This window comes from Amblyomma maculatum, chromosome 6 (assembly GCF_055883805.1).
Source record: "Amblyomma maculatum isolate TAMU_Amacu chromosome 6, ASM5588380v1, whole genome shotgun sequence".
Taxonomy (NCBI): Eukaryota; Metazoa; Arthropoda; class Arachnida; order Ixodida; family Ixodidae; genus Amblyomma; species Amblyomma maculatum.
This window is the reverse complement of record NC_139349.1, coordinates 111,502,855-111,525,360: the sequence shown is the minus strand read 5'-3', so window position 1 is coordinate 111,525,360 and position 22,506 is coordinate 111,502,855. Positions and strand designations below refer to the sequence as shown.

Below are 22,506 nucleotides of genomic sequence, written 5' to 3'. Positions count from 1 at the left end.
TTAAGGGGAGAAGGTTTTTCTTCGTACCCTGTTCAGTGAGAAAGACTTCAATGAATGATAAAGGAATGCTGCTACTCGGCTTGCAAGCTGACCCCTTGGGCTCTATACTTTTGACAAAGACTATACTTAATTTGAATGGCGAGCTTAAAGTGCTGTAAAATAGTCAGTGGTTGCACTTTCGCTAAGTGTTTTCAACACTGTCTTTCGTCTTGTACTATGTAGTCGGTTAATAAAGTAGCGTTGTCTGCCATTTAGTGGGTTCTTAGTCTGAATTCATGAAATCTGATTTACGTTCTCTGAGTGGATTGTTGAGAGGTGACTGCATTATTTTTAGCTGTTGAAATTAGGTTTGCAATTACAATTAGTGCAGAAAGGATCCCTGTTTTAAAATTTGGCGACAAACTGAAAAAGAAGTGGCCATGAAATGTGTTGTTGTTTTTGTTACGAGCTTCTTGTGATGCCTGTACTTTTTGTTTTGAATGCCTTGATGTGGTGATGCTCAGGTGAAGTACCGGCTTCATGCGGTCCTGGTGCACGAGGGTCAGGCTGCGTCGGGTCACTACTGGGCCTTCGTGTTCTGCCCACGTCGCTCAGCCTGGCTCAAGTTCAACGATGTCACAGTCACCGAGGTCACGTGGGCTGAGATGCTCAGGGACTCTGTCGGCGGACACCATTGCACCTCTGCGTATTGCCTGCTCTATGTGGACTGGAACAACCGAGAGCTCTTTGAGGGTGAGCCCGTCACACTTTATCACCCTGTTTGCTTTCTCGGGCATAGGCTGCCTGCTGACATGCTAGGAGTCGTTTCAGCAATGTGCATTCACAATCCGACTGAAGCCGTTTATGCGATTTTCGCAAGTGTCATTTTCAGCAACACTTGTTGGGTCGAAATGCCGGAAATGGATGTGACAGCTCAAATGCTGTGAAAAAAATATATTGTGGACGGCAATGCCATGAAGGTTGCGTACGCTCCCATAGAGGATCCACAAGGGCCTCAAGAAGAAAAAAGTTACAGGACTGCGCTTAAATCTATTTAAAAGTAGAAATGGTGAAAGCCACTTTATAGGACTGTTTTTCACTAACTGAAGCCTCATTGTCATTGCTACTATCATCCTCACGCTAGACAAGGAGAATTGTAATTTGTTTCTCACAAGCCCGGCGGGGACTAGTGTTTTGTGCGCTCGTCTGGGGATCAGAGGGATAGTAGTTTGATTTCTTTTTTAGAGATGTTTTTTTTTTCTTTGAAGGGGTCATGAAAGCTAACATTTGAGCATAAACTAATTATTGCGTTTCGCTCCACATACCTTAAATTATAATTCCTCGAAATCTGAGCTCATTTGGGGCTGTAGATATCTTATAAAATGAATTTTTTTTCGCGCGACTATTTGTTTCGGTCGTCGCATCCACAGCGTCGGCTGTCGCGTCCACCCTTGTGCTTCGCTCTATCGCGTTCTTCCCCTCTCCCAAGGCTGAATTGGTTCCCTCTCGTTCCTTCACGCACATGGCTTACAAACATCACGTGCTGGCACGCAGCGCGAGCCTTTGGGGGAAAGGCACGGTGCTGCCCTAGAGCAGCCGTCGCCGAACTGTGCCCACTCATTACTTCCGCGCGTGGCCTGAAAACGACACGCGGCAAACGGCCAAGGGTGATGCGATCATCTTTGAGGAAGGCGCAATAATGCGTGGTGCGGAGTTCGATATATTGAACGACCGGTGAAATTGAGTTCAATATACGACGCAGGTTTCCTATACTTTTACATGGGATTTTCAAGGGGATATTCCGTGAATTCGATATAACCAAAATTCTAATTATCTAGGTTCGATATATTCAGGTTCAACTGTATAATACGGCAATACATTGAACGGCCCTGTCGCCCCTCTAAGTGTCAGTATGGTCTTTGCTTAGTCCAAACCTCGTTATAACGAAGTCTCATTTTGTGCGGAAATTCGTTTGTTATATCCGATATTCGTTGTAAAAGTACACACAAATTCCTACAAAAAAAATTCTTTTCATAAACCCAAGTAAAGGCTACCCTAAAATGGAAAGCACAGAGCTGAAAAAAAAGCATTTTTTTTTTTTCTTTAAAGCGTGGTATAAGCACGCGGAACCTTACCTTTCATTTTGCACAGCCAAGCAAAAATGAGCACACAAATCGGGATTTAGGCCACGCAGAACTGATTTATTTAAAAAACGACGTAATCTTCATTTGGCGGCACTTCACACTATTCGATAGAATAAATTTCTCAACGAAATCGACACTGTGCAGCGCTTTCCCAATGTCAGCTGATTTGGCCACAGGTAGGTTCTCAAGATACCTTCTCAATTTCCTCGCCATATCGCCGGCCTCGGTGCTGCTGAGAGCTCGCTCTTCGCCTTCTTCACTCTCATCGCTGCTCGTAGCATCATCTGTAGAAAGCAGCTGATCGACAATTTCTTGGTCGGTCAATTCGGGCGCCACAGCCAAGTTGTCATCGGCAGCAATAAAGTCCTCGAGCGTAACATTCGGAACCGCCAGTTGACGCCATGTCGTCTCGGCGAAATTGTCCGCTTCACCTTCAGAATCGTGGGCGTCGTTGGGCTCAGTCTCGCTGGTGGATGGGGCTAGGCCAGCATCAACAAAGCAGTTTCTTATTGTCGACTGTGCCACTTCGTTCCATGCACCGTACAGCGTGTCCAGCGTAGTTTTGAGGTTTATCTTTGTTTCAAGAGAAACTGCTTTGCGTTTCGGCGCCGCCATGCTGCAGGAAGACGGCACGACCTCGAGGAAAGTGAGCACACGTTCGGGTCGGCAAAAAGTAGGGGCAGGGGCACGCGGGCGGTGGTTCGATCACGTGCCGGTCACATGCCAGGCAGCCATTGATGCTAGATTCACTCGCGGTCCCTAGATGGCGTGGCGTGCGAAAGCGCGGGTGATTCAAACACATTTTAGGTGGAGGCGATTGATAAAACCGAAATTTAGTGTTTTGAAAATTTTTTTTTTTTGCTTCTGTGCGGATTTTGAGTCGTGTGAATACGAAATATGCTTCATTATAACCGACTTAGTGTCAAATTTTCAGTTTTTCATTTCGTTATACAGATAGAACTCCCATAGAAATAAAGCACAGCCAACCAAACTTTGCTTTTACTTCGTTATATCCGATAATTCGCTGTATCCGTGTTCGTTATAACGAGGTTCGACTGTAGTCACATTTTGTCCTCTGGCTCCTTAAACGTCACTTGCTGGCACACGCTGACCTTGGCCCGAGGTAGCTTTCATTTCAAAATAGCCTGATGTTGTGGTATGCACAGATATGAAGCTTCTCTTTGGAGTGAACTCATTGGCATTACTTCATTTTTTGGCACATCAACTGGTATCTTATTAAATATTATTTACACTCAGGGTTTTCGCTTCATCTTGCCTTTAAGATCTAATTATCTTAAGGTTGACTATGCGCACTACAACAAATTTTTTTTAAATTTTTATTTCTTTCACATTTAATCATGCCTCGGTATTGCAAGTTCCTTGCACTGCAACACCTAGTCTCCGTGTTACCTTTTGTGCCCTTCACCGCATCGTTGTGCGAGTACCACTCAGTTATATATTGTCAGCAACCCTCGACAGTGTCCTATTCCTTCGGTCTTTCTGTGCTGTCAGATAAAAAAGTTGGCAGCGTTTACTGAGCGCACAAAATATTTGTGAGCAGCCATGATGTCATGTTGTGCTTATTGTAAATTATGCAACTAAACATATCAGTCTGCCACAAAGTGGTTCTAGAAGGTATATAGCGCACCCATGCGCAACGACACGATGGTCGCATAGTGTCGCAGCCACAGGAGAGAGGAAATTGATTAATCCGCTTCTTCGGCAAATATGGTAACGACATCAACCCCAATGCTTGGCGGAGGGGACTTTTGTTAGTGCCTTTCGGGCCACAATACTGTAAAACATCGTTAATCTGGATCGCAAGGGACCGGCAAAGATTTCAGAGTTAACCTAATTCTGGATTATCGAATTTACCATGAAAGCAACCAAAAAAAAATGTACTGGGCATACACATACCTTTATTTCATGAAAAACTGCGTTATTTTTGTTTGTTTCTTCGTCAGAATTTGCATGATAACATTTTTTTCAGTCCCATCAAGTTGGGGTGTGCACGCTCATTCCCGCGTGATCAGACTCAAAATTCCCCCAGTAAGCGAGAACCTCGGCGGCCTCTTGCACAGTGCAACATCGCAGCAGCGGCTGCTCATGACTTTTATCGCCAGAACAATTTCCGTTTTCTTCGAGAACTTCCGATAACATGTCGTCATCGGTCAGCATGCCAGCGACGACAGCATCTTCATCGCTTCACTGGAGTGGCGGTCGCCATCGTTGTGGAGCGCAACGGCAATAGGCCCCAAACACAGTCGAACAGAGCAACAGGCGCTCATTTTCATGATTCGCGCGCGGTCATCATCGCATCACAAACAATCGGGACAAAGAAATCAGGCGTGCAATCAGTGCAGCCATCGCAGCCACGGGACAGCAGTGGCAGTCATTTAACAGCAAAATACGAAGTCTCGCCGCCATGATAATGATGAAGTGCGCAGTCACCGGCGCCACCTAGTTACTGCTCACATGATCCGCTATCATCATCACCACATTTCATGCCCTTCAGTTTTTTTTTCTTTTTTTTTTTTTTTTCCTTCTGAGCGGTGCGCAGACCGACTCACCTCGCGTAGGTTTCCCGTTGCCCGCCACTGTGGATGCACATCCATGCTGTATTGCACGGTAACGCAGGAAAGTCCCTCATCCTCTGAGTTCTCAGAGTTAACTGTCCGATGTGTGGGTAAATGCCTCCGAGATTATGAGCGTCTGCCGCCATTGAACTATACACAGTCTTGCCGGGACCGCGCAGCGAGTCAGAGTTAACCGAATTTTTGAGTTAATGAGATCCGGATAAACGAGGTTTTACTGCACACGGATTCCTTTGTGTTTCGCCTCCATAGAAACACGAAATGCAAAGGTGTATACGTGCTGTATGATGTATAGTCACACATATGGCACATGTGTGCTCTGTTTGACCTTGATCTGATTTCAAAATTTTTTAGTGGGAGCTAGAGGTGTGCACGGGCTTGGGCCACTCTGAAGCTCTCAGCCTCGGGCCAGCATATATTTGTCCCGGGTAAGCTGGGCCTGGTAGGACACGCCAATCCCAAGTACACGCAACTTTGGTGAAAGAGCTAATATGGTCATGCTGCGCTAGGTGGCTTGAATGCACAACATTGTGTTTTCCTGCATCCTCCAAACACGTGAGCTTCGTGAGTTCTCAATGGGAATTATGAGGTAATAAGGTATTACCCATGTAGTAATAATTCCCAATGTGGCGAAATTAGGGTAGAGTATTCCAGCAAAGCACTGAAATCCTTTAATATAGCAGGGCTGGTGCAGGCCTCCTCTTCGAATTGTACAGTTAAATTTCCATTAGAAATTACGGAACCGCAGAAATTCTTTGAATTATCCGGGATTTCGAATTATGGGAGTTCGAATTATTGAGGTTTTACTGTACTTTAGTACATTGGTACCCTCATTGGCTCATATATTGTCACGACTCGCGGCTTTATACGGTCCAAAATACCGATGTAGCAGTTTTTCGCACAAGCCATTGTGGTGTACGGGGGTCCACACCCATACTTGGTCCCCTGATTCAAAGTGGACTTCCCTGTGCCGAAGGCTATAATGTCGAGCGTCGGTGGCATGCTGCTCCTTGAGGTTCAGTGGGCCAGCTAATGTGCTTGCTCTGTTTGTTCCGCTAAATGGGCGGCATCGGGTGCAACCGCTTCATCCCCGCACAGGAGCATCATGTTCAACATTGTGCGGGCGTCGCTGCCATAGACGAGACGGAACGGTGTAAACTGCGTGGTTTCTTGCATCACCATATTGTAAGCGAAGGTGACATACGGCAGGATCTCGTCCCACATTTTACACTCAATGTCGACGTACATTGAGGTCATGTCTGCCAAGGTTTTGTTGAGCCGTTCCGATAGGCCATTTGTCTGAGGGTGGTGCGCTGTTTTTGTGAGACCTGACCTCTCGAGTCCAGCATCCAAACGAGGGGGTCGCAATGTACATTGAATACGTCACGTGTCTTTGCCATTGAACCGACCTATCTATGAGTGAAGACAAGAAGGTGCGGCACTTGATGCGCGGCGTCAAAGACCAGCTTTTTTCCGGCCTCGTGCGGAACCCGCCCACCACCATCGCGACGTTTTTGGCTGACGCTGTGCTTATGGAGAAACTGCTACAGCAGCGATGTAGCCAGTATGCTACCCAGCACCTCCATCAGTGCCCCGACTCAAGCCTCAAAGAGCCGTGAAAGTGTGCATAGGCAAGAACCCAAGAATCAGGTCGGCTGGTTGCCACTCGTTCAGTGCCGTACGTTCAGCTGGAGCAAGCACGACACGTGTGCGGCACCGTGCCACTGTGGGGACTGACAGTGGGAGCGGAGTGCAATCCCATCGGGCAGCGCGCGCTAGCAGACGATGCTTTCATAGTATCCGTATTTGCTCTACAGAGGCCGATAGCGAGCTTCGACGAAGAAAAAAAGAGGAAGAATTTCAGGTGGGTATATAGTAAGGAAATGATGAACATCTTATCAAATGCAATGTACACTGCCATTACACAGCCACCGGTCGACGACCCGTGCGTAGCTGAAGGTTTACAATGTGCGTATTGTGAAACGTACAGATAGAAACCGGTAAGAATAGCACTGTTGTAGTGCCTGACAAACCAACACCACCACATTCGCAACATTTCGCAGCATGCGCCGGCATCACTAGTTAGCACTGGGTATACACACCATTTTTAGGGACGTAGGATGGCCTCCGAGACAGTCAGGAGTCTCGTCTCGGCGGCTTTGCAGAATAGACTGCAGAAACAAGGACAGCAGTCTTCGTGTGCGTCACACATTCGGCTGCAGCACACAGGGACGATCTACTCGTGCCGTGTTTGAAGTCAGTTCCTTCACACCAGTGCGGGGGCAGTGCACCTCAGCCGAATACACCATTAGATTCTTACTTCGTAAATTTTTTAACATGCTAATTGTTGTCTGAAGGGTTTTTATTGTCATTTATTCAATACTGCTGGCCACCTTTTGGTAGCCAAGGCAGGAGTGGCTGTATGGTGTTGCAGGTTCTCAGCACATTCAAGATAAAATCAGTGAAAATGGCAAGCAGAAGGCACACAGAAGCTACTGCAGAACAAATCAGCTTGTTCTTGAGAGAGGCTGATGAAGTACATCAGTTCTTGAGGGTGCCAGCTGTACTTATATCTGTGATAGAGCTTTTGTTATTATTGAGTTCGACTGTTTGTATGCCAAGCCAAGTGTGTTCCGTTTCATGTGACCACCCGACAGTACAGAGGCAGCTAGCTCATACATGGCCTGGTTGGGCACCTCCTGCTTCTGCTGGGCTGTAACAGAGATTCTCGGCCGGCCTCAACAGTAGGCTGATTTTATCACGCTCACAGTGAATGCATGGGGTTTGTGTTGGGGCCGCGGTTCCTGTCATTGTGATGGTACCACTCCCCTGAGCATAGCTTTCTGTTCTCCGCACACATGCTGCGAAACGCTGCTGCGAGTGGATGTTCCCAAAAGCAAATGTAGGAGAGAATGGAGAGGACAGTCGTGTCACCAGGGAAGCTGAATGCCTCTGTGCGTATTTGATTCCCCCGGTTTACACTGGATAATTTCAACGTCTTGGGGAGAACCTTTGTGGCAATAATTGCATGCAGAAGCGCGCAGAAAATAAAAAAATAAAATTGACTTTTTTATTGTGCAGGTGTCAAAGATTCGGAGCTGCAACTACCACCCGACCTAGCTCGGTATGTGGAGGCTGACAACGCTGCCTTTCGCAAAGAGCTTGAGCAGTGGGACCTCAAGCACCAAGAGAGGGCGGCTGTAGACGCTGCCGCAGGTGGCAATGACATTGTGGTGACACCCGTTCAGCCACAGCTGCAGGTGAGCAAAGCCCTTTCTCCCTCCCTCGCTTTTGTGAGTCTGTTCACTGTAGATTGTCTGTACCACCTTACGGAGGCTGTAGTATTTGGCTGCTGAGCGCAAGGTCGTGGGGTGAAACCTTGTGCACAGTAGTCACTTCTCAGTGTCAGCTGGATAGTGAAGAATATGAGGCAGCTGGAATTTATTTGGATATCTCCACTGTGGTCCCTCCCATAACCCACTTGCAGCTTCACTATAAGTGTCGCATGCCACTACAGTCGTGCCTCGTTAATATGGACACTTTGGTTTCCGACCAAAACTGTATAAAGTGAGTCATTCATAATAACGAGTCATGAATAAAAACAAAAAGGATTTTATTGAGAAAATAGAATTGTAATTAACGACTGCTTTTGTACATAACGGTGGGCACTGGACTCAAAATTTCACAGAACACCGGCAATTTTGAGTGCATTATCCTTGTCATTGTTGTCTTCAAAAAATTGTAGGGCAGTCTGAAGCGACTCGCTTACCATGACACCCGTGATGTTGGGCTTTGTGTTGGTCGAACTTTCGAGCACGAACTCGTCACTGGCCGATGAATCAGCGTCTGATTCTCTACTCTACTACCGCCACTTCCAAAATGGCCTCTTCACTGAGCAAAGTAGCTGCTAAGTAGCTGCTTGAGATTCTCCTGAGGCGAGGAAATAGCTGAGCTGTCGATACTAGTCCCTCGCAGCTTGGATTGGCTGAGATGGCTTTTGCCGCTTGTATTCACAGATTTCTTCGCGCCTACGTTCAGCTCTGTTCTTTTTCGTTTAACTCCCGCCATGCCAAAAGCCAGACTCAGGTTGAAGGTTACAGGCTCCTGATGCTGTGCACTTTTTTGCCTAGTTAACCTTTCTGCCTTTCCGTTCTTCTGATTCTTTCTTTTTTTTGCCTTGTACTGTTTCTGTAAGGAAGCAAGGGAGGCAAGTTGGAAAGCTGCTATGCAGAGGGCTATCGAACATCCCATCTTCTTGGCGCAGTTTTTACGTGTTCCCATAAAACAAACACTGCAAGCTGAAGTACAGTTTAGAACGACGGCTAGCTGACTACGAAGAGCTCAGACCTTGTCAAGGCCGCATCGTTGACTCAAAGCGAAGCCGACATACGGACCGCCTAGTGTGCAAAGTTTGACAGTTCGGCAGCGCAACAGGGACGAAAACCAGGAGCATGAGAGGGAAGCGCGTCCAGGACGGGACGCCCGGTCCTGGTTGCGTGTTCGTACGTCGCCTTTCTTTTGTCGCTCTACTTTGTGAGTGTGTCTTAACTCTCACCGAAAAGCGTTAACGGCTTCATGGAACGCACATTGCGCTTTGGGAAAGGAAACTTCAGTTCCCACCGCCACTGTAGGCATTTGTCTTTCTTCCCGTCATTTCTTTCTTACGCTTTTACTGGCCTCTCTGTTCATGTTCAGCAGAATTTATTGCAACCACATGTTGCTGTTTTGCCGACTGCGGCGGCACTTCCGCTGCACCCAGAAATCTTCTGGTTCCCCCTCTTTCTTACGCTGACCCTCGGTTTGCTGTGTACGTTCTTCTCCACCCGCCCCTTCCCCTTCCCTTAGAATGGCGACACGCCCGCTTTGGTTCTTTCCAACCCCACAGGACACGTTCAGGCATCCCGCCATATCGGCTGTCACGTAGGTTCGCGGGCGGCGCGCCCTTCTTTAACTTGCGTTCGGACTCCTCTGCTTTTTTTCAAGCACTGTCCATATTAACGAGACAAAAATACATGGGCCCAAGTGGGGCGCGTGCATTCTTCCCCTGTCCATTGTCCGGACAGCAAGTTTCCATATTAACGAGGCATAAATTCATTGAAAAGGTTTCGTCCCCAGAAAAAGTGTCCATAATTCGTGTAGTCCATATTAACGGGGGTCATATTAACGGGGCACGACTGTACCACTGCCATGTTGGGAACTGTCAGCGTTTGTTACTTTGAAAAAGTAGTCATGGGGCAAAGAGTCATCAGGGCTATTGTCAAGGCCGGGCTTGCCTTTGGCTAAGAGGACAAAAGCTGGCACCTAACTTAGAAGTAATATCAGACCTGCAAAGCTTTTTTTGAATTGGGAAACCTAAATACCTCTCATTACATTTTCCAGTATTAGCCCCCTATAAAACAGTAGTGGCCTTTGTCTTCAGCTTGACATACCCAAGTCATTTATCTTTGGACCTCTCCGTCATGTTCCTGGGTTGAATGGCGTAGACTTTATTGACAAAGCTAGCAAGGAGCAAAACATCAGGTAAAACTATGGGGTGGAGTGAGGCAGGTGCCAAGGGAAAGAGGAAGAGGAGGATCCGTCGAGAGGTATGGTTGGGGCGCGCACAGTGTGCGATGGCCGCTGTGAAATGCACCACCCGCCGTCATAGCCAAGGTGAAGCACTCACGTTTTTCTATGCCAAATAACGTAATGGCCCAGGACATTTTTCTGAAAAATAAACTAGCGTTTCAAGGTCGGGTTTGGCTAATGGTTAAGCATATTCAGCATGAAAGCCATAGCAGGGTGCGCACAGGTGCTTGAAAACCTTGAATACCATTGAATTACGGAAGTCTGTTTTCAAGGCCCTTAAAAACCTTGAATTTATGACTGGTCCTTGCAGATTCTTGAATTCCTTGAATACTAAATTTGAACTGGTGTTTTTTGTCATGAAAACGTTTTTGTTGCTAAACTTTTATTCTTGACTCAGTTCTGAATGAACTGCGGGGAAGGAAACATATCGATTTTTAGCCTATTTAGCGCATTCTCGTTAGGCGGCTGGCAACACTGCAGTGGGCGCGCGGCTGCGTCGTCCCATCGCTATCGCATCGCCATCACTGACCGAGCCCAACGTTTTTAGATAGGTTTACCGAGCCGTGCGGCCGTGTCTACGCTGGCGTTGCCCTAGTGCTTGCATTTTTGGAATGAGCGTGGCTTCTGCCTGTCAGCGCACGTGATATTTTCATATGTGACACAATGCCCGGAAAGAGCAAGTTTCAGGCTACGTGGCTCCACCATGACGAATACAAGCAGTGGATTGCGCCTGATACGAGTCCGCATCGGGCTAAGTGCAAGCTTTGCGGTAAAACTGTGGATGTGACTGCCATGGGTGAATCCGCTTTAAAAAGTCACATGAAAAGCGGCAAGCATATTGGCGCAATGAAGGTAGCGCAAGAGAGCGCGTTGAAAAGGTACCTGACGCCGGTCGCGGTAGAGCAGTCTACTAGCGCGTGTTCCTCGCAGTCGCCAAGCCTAAACGATGCTTGCAAAGCGCATGAGCTTGTCACTGACGCTGAAATTCTTTGGACTCTGAAAGTTGTGACATCCCACTTTTCGTACCGGTCGTCATCCCAAGCAGGGGAGCTATTTCAGCGCATGTTTCCGGACAGTGAAGTGGCAAAGGCGTTTTCTTGTGGTGAGAAGAAATGCGCCTAAATGACGTGTCACGGTCTCAGGCCTTTCTTTCTTTCAGCATTGCAGCGAGAAATAGAACAGTGTGAATTCTATGTCGTACTGTTTGACGAGTCGGCAAATGACTTTCTGCAAAGTAAGCAAATGGATGTGCACGTGAGGTGTTGGGACTCTGCTCACCAAGTGACGACCAGGTATTACACCTCTGTTTTTATGGGGCATTCCACAGCCGATGACATTCAGGAAAAGTTGCTAAGCGCCCTCGAGCCTTTGCCTCTTGCCAAGATTCTTCAGATATCGATGGATGGGCCCAATGTCAATCTGAAGTTCTTCAAAGGTGTTCAAGAGCACTTGCAACAAAGCCACCAAGTTCTGTGTGTGGACTTAGGCACTTGTGGGCTACACACAGTGCACAATGCTTATAGGGCTGGAGTTTCAGCGACTAAATGGGGACTTGACTGCTTGTTGTCTAGTCTGAGTGCAATTTTTGAAGGTGCTCCAGCACGGAGACAGGACTTTTCGGCAGTTACAGGCCAAGATACCTTTCCTCTTAAGTTTGTCGCCCACAGGTGGGTGGAGAATGTTCCTGTAATTGAGAGAGCGTTGCTGTTGTGGTGTGACATGAAAAAGTACATTGAGGCTGCTAGAAAAAAAGAAGTCAACTTGCCAAAATGTGCATCTTTCAATAACTTGTGGGAGTTCTGCTGTGATGCTTTGCTGCCAGCAAAGTTGAATTTTGCCTTATTTGTGGCGATGGCACTGAACCCTTTTCTGGTAGAGTACCAGACAGACAAACCAATGGTTTTTTTCCTTGCAAGGAATTTAGAAACTGTTCTCAGAAAGCTGCTGACGAAGTTTTTGAAATGTTCGATCCTGTCTGCCAAAGGGATAGCGGGTCTGCTGAAGATCGACATTGATAATGCCGAGAACCATGTTCCACTTGAAAAGGTGGATATAGGCTACAAGCAGAGCAAGTTCTCAAGAATTCTAAAGTGAGCTCAAAGGACGTGTTTCAATTCCGGATGGAATGTAAACAGTTTTTTGATCAGTGCCACAAAGAAAGTTCTAGACAGAAGCCCCTTGAAGTTTGCATTTGTTAGGGGCCTTTCTTCACTAGACCCACGACAGATGTACTCGAAGCCAGAGGAATGCCTTGCAGGTTTCAGAAAAGTGTTGGACACCCTCATCACTGCAGGTAGAATGGCTGATCACCTTCGAGACACGGTGCTGGCCGAGTACACGGAGCTCCTGCACGAGCAGAAACATCAGCTTAGACAATTTGACAAGTGCGCTGACAGACTGGATGAATTTTACCCTGATACTCTTGAAGTTCAGTTCAACCTACTCGAAGTTGTGGAGCATTGTGAAACTTCTGCTTGTCCTCAGTCATGGCCAGGCAACTGTCGAGCGTGGATTCAGTGTAAACCGACAGGTGTGCGTTGAGAATCTGAAGGACCTTTCATATGTTTCACAACGGATCGTGTGCGATGCGGTTGAGAAAGCAGGTGGTGTTCTAAACATTCCAATCACCAAGGAACTGAGGATCGCTGTGTCAGCTGCATGGCAAAAGTATGGAGCATACTTGGAAGCCCAGAAAAAGCAGGACCTTGAAGCTTCAAAGCAGAGAAAAAAGCACTGCATTGAGGAAGAGCTTGATGCAATGAAAAGAAAGAAAAAGAAGCTGGAATTGACAATAGATGATCTCATGGCATCTGCAAATGCCTATGCTGATAAAGCAGAGGCAGAAAACAATGTGACACACATTGTAAAGTCCAATAACCTCAGAAAGACGGCCAAAGACAAGAGTGAGGAGCTACACGCCATCAAGCTCCAAATTCAACAAAAGCTGCTGGAGCTCCCCTGAAGTAGCCCTGAGGAGCTGCTTCCTAAGGAATTTTTTGTTTTGTGTAGTTGAAGCAGTGGACAATATTTTTTGAGGGTATAGGAAATAACCAACAATTTTATAAAACTAACTTTTTACTTTTCTGCGGGATATGACCAAACTTTCACTGTGATATTTTATGAAGCTATATTTAATTTTTTTCTGTGCAATAGAAGCAAATCTGCGTAGTGATGTTTTTTTTCTTTGTGGAATAAATATTTCAGACGTTTTGAGAGCACTGTTTGAAGATCTTTGACATGGAAAAAAAAATTAAGCCCTCGAAGGGGGCCTTGAAAATCCTCCTATGGGGGCTTGAAATTCCTTGAATATCCTTGAATTTTTTCTTTGCCACCTGTACGAACCCTGCATAGTTTCCGAATGCACTGTTTGGTAGTTCTTGTGTACGGGTGCTGATCAGAGAAACGAACAGTGTCTTGCATTTTTTAAAGGCCACCAAAAAAGCCATCCTTAAGGAAACCATAAGCACTTTTACATCACTCCCCAGGAATGCATCTGGGGTCCATCTGACATGCACAGAGGGGTTTGTTCACAGCATTCGCAGCCAAATTTTGCATGAGCATTTGAGCAAACCAGGCACGAAAAGTCACCCGAAAAGTCAGCCGAATTCTCAGAAGATAAAAACCGAAAACTTCAACCCCTAGCTATGAGCCATCAAACTCATTCCTCCCACAAGCTTTTTTGGGAAGCTCGTTTGCTTGCCTGAGGCACCTGCTGGTCACCTAACTGGTTAGGGAATGGTTTGTGGAAACATATTCAATTTTTTTGATCAACATCCGGTCAAGAGGCAACATTGTTATGCCAATCGATGTTGACACAGTTTTTCACGTTTTTTCACGGCCAGTCACAGAATATTTTAAGGCCAAAGACTTGCTTGCCTCTCGAGTGTCGTGGGTAGGAAGTGGGAACAGAAAGCGGCAACAAAATTATGATGCGATTTCAAATCAAAATTGCGACTCGGTCATTCATGAGTAGTATTCAGGGTGGCGTCATACACTTTCGTTTCCGTTAATTGTAAGCGTGGGTGTCCATCAAGAAGTGAGATGGATACTGCACCCTTCCTTTCCCCAAGAGCCAAACAAAGTAAGCACTTTGCCAAACCCTGTATGCCAGTCGGTCGATGCGAAGCCACTAAGCAGAACCAAAAACCATGCTAAACAGTGCTTTTGGCATCCTAATTGGTTTAAAGGAGTTAAACCCCGGCAGATGTTTTTTGCTGCATCCTGCTCAGACTTTCCAGCCATCTAGCAAGCACAAGAAGTGTTAGACAAACTAGCAACATTTTTGTGCTGTGACTGCAATGTTTTCGTGATTGCTGTGAAGGAAGCCCTAATGCTCAGCTAACCTTGCCTCTTGGTACTGCTGGTAATTAGTGTCCTTGCTGTTTTGTTTTGCGCAATTCCTTTCTTGGTGATGTACGAGACACTCGCCCGCCCAACAGTGTGTTCTCGTGGTGACCCCCGTCGTGTGCAGGAGCAGCCTGTGTACGTGGAGCATGAAGTGGGCATTGGTGTGGTCACTCCCAGCCCCTCGTGGGCTCAACTCCAGCAGGAGCACGCCCAGCTCGCCCAGAACTGGACCCACGGCCGACTAGGCCAGCTCGGTTCTGTTCTGGGCTCTGAGGGGCCCCGGGGGGCACTGTCCAAGGCACTTGACCAGGTCAGCCCAGTTCACTCGCTTGTTCGGTCCCCCTTGGGAACTTTCGTGGGTGATGTGTATGCATGAGTGTTTCGGTTGTCATTCCTCAGTGCTTTCCTCAGTGCTGTATACTGATGCACTCTAGAGCCAGAAGTGGAGACCCTAAAGCCTTGCATTCATAGCCTTTTCTGCTTAGCTTAGGAATTTCTTCGAGTGTGGGCAAAACCTAACCGGATTACATACTTACTTGCAGAGAATCAGGCGGATGAGTGGAAGCTGCTTATGAAGATCGATTAGCTCCCGTTTTGCTTGAAAGATTGGGTGCTCAGCAGAGGAACCTCAATCTCGAATGTTAAACAAAATTTCAGTGCGGTCAAGGCCACTCAGAATAAACTTGACGGTCACAAGGGCTTTATTCATTGTACAGTTGAATCCCGCCACAACGAATACCGCCACAACGAAATTTCCGCGACAACGAATAATTTTTTATTCCCCGCGAGTATCCTATAAGAATTAATGGCCTAAATTTCTCTGCACAACGAACCATTTTTGCAGAGCGTTTCCGCTTCAACAAAATTTTCGCGTTCAAAATCGAAACCGAAACTAGTTTTATTGGCGAGAAGTCCAAGTCAAATCCAAAGCCACATTAAGCATGAAATCACGTGATTGCAGTTCCGCCATTTTGGCTTTGTGTCGTGGTCGCGTTGTTCACTCGCTGCCTTTCTCTTCGACAACGACGAGTTTTCATCCGCAGGACACGATGGCAACGCAAGTGAAAAAACGCAAAACTCTTTCCCTTGAGCAAAAAGCTCAAATAATCGCCCAAGCAGAAAGCGGAAGGAAGAAAGCGGCAATTGCTGAAGACTTCGGAATTCCTGCAAGTTCGCTGTCAACGATTCTAGGCAGTAAGGACAGCGTGAGAATGGCACTTGCTTCAGGCACATCCTCGAAGCACAAAAAGGTGACGCGGCCCCTCCATGAAGAGTTGGACAAAGCAGTGCATGCGTGGTTTGTGGAAGCACGAGCCAGCAACGTCCCCCTGTCCGGAAGCATCGTCCAGCAGAAAGCCTTGAACTATGCATGCCTACTTGGCATTGATGATTTTAAAGCCAGCATTGGCTGGCTAAACCGTTTCAAGGCCCGCCATAACATCGTTGGAAAAGTGTTGTGCGGCGAGTCAATGTCAGCAGACGTGGACGGAGCAGCTGTTTGGAAGGCGAGTAACATGGCCGGAATTTTAAGCAACTTCGCGCCTGCAGACATTTACAACGCCGACGAGACCGGGCTATTCTACGAGATGTTGCCGGCTAGGACGCTCGACTTCAAGGGGCAGCGCTGTCACGGCGGCAAACACAGCAAAAAACGCATCACAGTGCTGCTTTGCACAAACATGGATGGCTCGGACAAGCGTCCGCCGTTAGTCATAGGCAAAAGTGCCAAGCCGCGCTGTTTTAAGGGAACTCGTAGCCTACCTGTGCAGTACAAGGCGAACAACAAGTCATGGATGACCCGCGCTATTTTCACCGAGTGGATGATGGCATTCGACCGCGACATGAAGCGGCAGGGCCGTAAAGTTTGCTTGCTTTTGGACAATTGTTCAGCGCATCACTCTGACGAAGTCAAGCTCACTAACACGGAGCTGAGGTTTTTCCCTCCCAATTGCACGTCTGTCTTACAGCCTCTCGATCAGGGCGTGATTCTTAGCCTGAAGCGCGCTTACCGCGGGAGGTTAATTCAGCGGCTGCTTTTTAACACTGAAACCGGCCAAGACACGAAGGTGGACTTGTACGTGGCACTGCAGATTATGTCTGCTGCCTGGAGCACACTGGGGCGCTCAGTAATTGTGAACTGTTTCAGGCACGCCGGATTTGCCGAAGGTCGACCCGTACACTCTGCTGGCCTAACACCAGGCGTTACAGACGACGACGAAGAGGCGTCACCGGCTCCGGGGATCGCGGCCGCCTGGAAAACGCTGGGAGAAATAGGAACCGTGCCGCCTAATCTCGAGCTCGACGAATACATCGGCACTGACGCTTGTGTTGTTGTTCACGAAGATGTGAGTGATGAGCAGATCATAAAAGCTGCCCGGAATGATAAGGACTCTTCCGATGAAGAAGACGACGACGTACAGGAAGCGCCGGCTGCGGCAACCGCCGTACAGGTGGTGATGGACGCTTTTGATGTCATCAGGAATTTCGTTGCTGTCCGAGACGACGATGTTGCAATGGGTTTGCTGACCGAGTGCGAAAATCGCGTGACGGCGTTGCTCGCCGTGAAGCGTAAGCAAACCAAGCTTACAGATTTTTGGCATTAAACGCCTTTGCTGCTGCTTGGGCAATTCTTTCTGCGTTTCACGTCAAATTTTTGCGATAACGAAGTTCCGCGAGAACGAATTTTTTTTCGTGCACCGTGAATTTCGTTATAGCGGGATTCAACTGTATCTGAATTTCGTATTAAGTGGACTTGCCCGATTTACGCAAAAAAAAAAAAATGCAGTTTGACAGAAGTGGCATTTATTTTTTTAGGGGCATGCATTTCCTTAAAGCAGGTTTCCTCAAACCGTTTTCCAAGCTCTCCAGCTTGATCATATGAACCCAACCAAGGCACCAACAGGGAACCAGCAAGGGGGTACAGGGCTCTTGAAACATTTTTATTTATTTTTGGGCTCTGTGCCATGAAAACGCACTCTTGATCCATTTTTTTTATGCTGATTTTAAAATGCAAGTGCTTTTCTGATATCTCAGTTAGTTTTCTAAGTATTTCTCATTTTCACTCCTTCATTTATAGAAACGATAAAGATAAAATTACTCATTTGGAAACTATTATTAATATATGGCTAGATAGTATACAGTATATGGAACACAGTGTGGGAATACTTTTTTATGTAGGTGATATTTGCCATTTTACAACTTATTGAAGTTCGATGCGTGGGGAAAAGTGGTTAATAAACCGTTTTAATTAGAGTGCACAAAAAGAAAAAGCTAGCAAGCACAAAATGAAAAATCTGTTCTCAACATTTTATAGTTTAATCACTTAGGAGCATGCTGTAATAATAAAAATTATTCCTTTATCTACTCTATATGTGAAGATATCCGTCTTGTAAACTACCGAACAGTCAAAATTTTGTTTTGAGGGAATGAGAAATAATGAGCAGAAATGGAATTTATACAGCTTGTTTTGCATCTTATATACAGTGGAACCCGGTTATATCGAACCCGGATATATCGAATTTTGGTTATATCAAACTCACGGAATATTCCCTTGAAAATCCCATGTAAAAGTATAGGAAAGCTGCGTCATATATCGAACTCCGCACCACGCACTGGAAAGTGTGCCTTCCCTAAAGACGATCGCATCACCCTTGGCCGTTTTCCGCGTGACGTTTTAAAGCCACGCGCGGAAAGAATGAGAGGGGACAGTTCTGGACAGCGCCGCGCCCATTCCCCAAAGGCGTGCGCATCTGCAGTTATCGTTTCCTGCGCGCCAACACATGACGTTTGCAAGGTTTGCAAGCCATGTGCGTGGGTGTGCCCATTCGTTTGCCGAGCTCTCTCCTTCAGCACGCGCTACTCATGCGCCAAGCCAGCTCAGCCCATTTTCAGACAGACGTGGGACGCTTTCTCCAGCGTGTATTGCGAACCCTCTGCGCGCGGCGGCTGACGTGGCTATGGCGCCTGCGTGCGTTTTTTTTTTCTTTTTTTTTTTTTTTTTTTTTTTTTTTTTTTTTTTTTTTTTTTTTTTTTTTTTTTTTTGCGAGAGTCATTCTTTCTTATCGTTGTGCTGTATGCACGACGTAGCATAAGATATGGCGGCTGCGGACGTTAAGAAGCGGCAGGCTTTTTTTTTTTTTTGGCGGGAGCCGTTTATCTTTGCATGTATGAATCAACGGAAGCACGCCGTCAGCTGCTGCGATCATGACGCCCGCCCCAAGCGCGGCGTGATAAATCGAACCAGGCTTGTGCAATCAAGCCATCACGGGCACTCTGCCAAGTTCGCTCCCTGCCACGGCAGGAGCTATCAAAAGATAAACGCGCCCTGACGTTATCACTGCGCAGCATCTTGGCACGCTGCCAATGAGCTGTGGATGAGACGACTGAAACGGACTGACGCGTGCCATCGACATGCAAGCGAAAATGCTGGCGATTTCTGCCGCCGCGGCGACACAGAAACCTTGTTTTGAGCTGCCGCGGTGGCTCGAGCGGCAAGAGGGACGCAGTTCCAACAAGTTTGAAAATTTTCGCTCTGTCGCTGCCGCTCGTCGCTGAGATCGCTCAGTCGCTTGCCTGTGAGCGAGCTGGCCTTAACGCTTTTTTCTTTTTTTTTTTCAAATTCTCGGGTGCAAAAGTGGAGGGTTCATTATGCGAGTGAGTTGATTACGCGACAAATACGGTATTGTTTTTTCGCATTGTAAGTGCCGTCACAAGCCGATTTCTATATATCGAACTATTTCGCGATCCCCTTCGAGTTCGATATATCCGGTTCGACTGTACATGTATTGACCGTAGCTCAGCGCTCGTTTGTAATAAGCGAGCATTTATTATAGCTGCGGCCGTTATAAGTGGGCTGGACTAGTTTCTTAAAACTGCATTTACACAGAGGTCTGTTTGTTGGAAAATTACAGGCTTATTATGCACTAGTGCTGCGAATTGGGCTAGCTGGTTGCCATTTGTACTAGCTCGTAATGAATATGGCCGTCATGTGCCATTGAATGTCGCAGTGTTCACATTAGATAGACCAGACATCAGTTCAATGAGGCACAATTGCGTGATGTCCTTTTTGATGCTGTACACTGGAGTCGCTGTCAGCCTTGTGTAGTTTTTTTTTTTTTTGCTGATTTATTTGATAGTTTCGAACATTTGTCACAAAGGCATGTTTGCATCAACATTTTCACAAAACTGCCTGTTTCTGCCTCTGCTAAAAAGTAGTCATGATCAGCATACAGATTGCCACCCTCAGGCATTCATTTAAGCCTGTCATGTACTTTTAGAGGTCACTCTTAACTATGCTGCATGTGGTTTACTTTTTTGTCATGACAGAGTGTTTGCATAGTAGTGATCGATGGCAGCCTTCCAGTGTAGGCTTAGTCTTAGCAAGAGCCATATTTTAGCCGCAAGAGGCAGGGGAATAAAGGGGGTGAGCTCACCACCACAGTGCACAATGTGATGGAAGATAAAGTGCCTCAGTGGGACGCAGCTGACTTTAAGGCAGATGGCAAAAGAAAGTGTCCATTTCTTGCAACTGCCTACATTGGCCCAGTGCACTGATTTGGGAATGTAGCTTTTTTGGCTTGTAATGTTTAATCTGCCTGCAACGTAACTGGCGATAGATATTTGCTATGCAGATTGTAGACTGGCTCGACTGACACAGTCCTCTGTAGTAGGATGACATAGAATCTCTTTCTGGCTTACAGTTGGGTTCAGGGGCCATAGGATCTGCCCTTTTACGGCCCGCCATAAAGATTTTCGGTGAGCCTTGTGTTTGAAAGGGAGGACAGGTAGCATTGACAGCCCACATATGTGGCATTCTCTTACCAAGCCGTAGTGTCATTCCCCGAACAAGCAAGCCTTGCGCTGGTGACCATGATGTGTGCAAAAGTTGGGATATCGTGGTTGTGAGGTGGAATATCATTTCTCTTCTTTTCCTCGCATTTGTTTCATGGTTTCTGCATTGAAGGGGGTGTGAGGATTACTTGCCCAGCTCATCCCTGCAATCAAGTTTGCGGCATCTGTTCCTAATCAGGTCTTGGGCCTGCGAACGTTAGTGTTCTAGGTCTCGATGCCATAGCCTCAGTGTACACTGCGGCCATCACATCGTCTTTCTTAGTACCAAGCTACCATTCTTTACAAGTTGGCTGTACTGTATTACCAATCATACAGCTCGGATTTGAAGGCTGTGTTGGAGCCAAAAGTTCGCAGCCTTAAAAGCAGTATAAATTTTAGGGGTCCCAAGTTCTTCACTCACTATCTTTTAATGTTTTCATGTCAAAATTTGGCTCGAAGCTTGAAGAAGGTATGTAATCATAGCAAGGACAAGGTCAACCTATTTCCCAGTCAAAAAATGGCTGGGTAAATCAATAAAGGTGGAAATGTCAGAGGAAGTATATAACTTCTGACCTACCCTTTCCCCCTCTCCCTTCCCTGCCCTCTTCAGTGGTAGTAACAATATATAAACTGCTGCAGAGGCGGCAGCAGGCATGGTGGTGCCATACAGGACTGCTTTTTATAATTTAATGCTTGGCTTGCATAGCAAAGTTTACATCGCCGAATAAAGCTGGAAAGAAGACATATTAACAGTACATTGTAAAAATTCTCAATCAATATATTGAACTTCTGTTTTTTGTCTCTCTCAAAACTTTTTTCCTTTCAGTTTTTACCATTTCGAGATTTCATGTGCTTACTCTCTAGATCTTTATATTTTGATTATTTTCTTTCTATTTGAAAGTCCCCTTCTTCAGTGTTTTATTGTCCCCTATTTTTAACTTTTTTTTGTCTGCAATTGGAGCAAAAAGAAATAGTTGTTCCATTTAAAGTGCTGCCCTTTTCTCTGCATTTTCCATCCTGTGTCACTGTTGGCCCATCCGAAACAACGTGTGCCAGTCCTATCAATAAAAGCATCCTAGCAGTAGTGCTCATGGTGTTAGGCACAGAACAGATGAATGCATTGCGTGCAGTTAGCTTTATTCTTTTGATTTGCCTTTTGTCTATCATTGAGTGAAAAAATGTCTTGCCATTTTTTATGGCATTTTCGAACTCCTCTTCCACCTGCACAAACGGTGTGGCAATTTTAGGAAGCTGTGTGTCAGCTGGATCCCTCCACTGAGTTTCATTTTGGATGGCCTCAACTTGCTTTGCAGGATCTGTAAAGTTGCCACCAGAAGTCCTCAAGCACTGTTTCAGTTTCTGCAAAAGAGCTGCGAAATCTGTATCTTGCCACAGCTTCTTGCTGCTGACATGTTTGTTTGTTTCTAAAATAAAGCTGCAGAGATGTTCTAATCCTGTCAGACTTGTGTATGCTGTGCTTCTTTAAGCTTTCCTTGCAGAACCAATGCATGCGGAACAATAACCGTAGCATGACATCGGCATGTTTTGCTGTTACTAGTGTTAAGTGCCCAGATTTACAATGCATGCCCTACTATGTAAACTACACTTAAACTACATGAGGCTATTTTGCCAAAGGCTTTTGATGAGCTGCATTTTACTGCATGTGCTGCTCTTACCACATCTGGTAAAATTCAAGACAGCTGTAAAATTACAAGTAGTAATAACACTGGGAATATTAGCAAAGTCAAAATTGCTCAAAAATAAATTTAAATGATAGAAAAAATGGCAAAATATGGGAGAACATTAAGCATTTTTTTTTTCTGCACTGGTTAACTGCAAAGTTGGCAGAATTAAGTGTCGGGTATTCAGGTATACGCCTTTAGCATAATTTTTTTCCTTCGAAGGAAAGCATGCGAATTGGGGGGAAAAAAAATTGGCTGCATACCGCAGTTTGAGAAGTCATCGTCAGCTATAGTTATACTAATTATCCTGCTCAGTAACTGCATGTTAATAGCCTATTTACACTTCTAGCAAGAAATAAGCAG

At 46.3% G+C, this 22,506-nt stretch overlaps 1 protein-coding gene and 1 pseudogene across 4 annotated transcripts in view; both read left to right on the top strand.

Moving 5' to 3' along the window:
* Nucleotides 1-22,506, top strand: part of LOC146186585 (ubiquitin carboxyl-terminal hydrolase 25-like) — a 74,081-nt gene that overhangs the window by 35,023 nt on the left and 16,552 nt on the right. For all 4 annotated transcript variants that reach the window (XM_084607307.1, XM_084607305.1, XM_084607306.1 and 1 more), the window contains 3 exons: nt 504-732; nt 7,799-7,977; nt 14,757-14,942. In XM_084607307.1, the coding sequence (XP_084463433.1) occupies nt 504-732; nt 7,799-7,977; nt 14,757-14,942 (594 nt within the window). The remainder of the gene's footprint in view (nt 1-503; nt 733-7,798; nt 7,978-14,756; nt 14,943-22,506) is intronic.
* On the top strand, nt 10,537-13,947 carry LOC146186586 (uncharacterized; annotated as a pseudogene).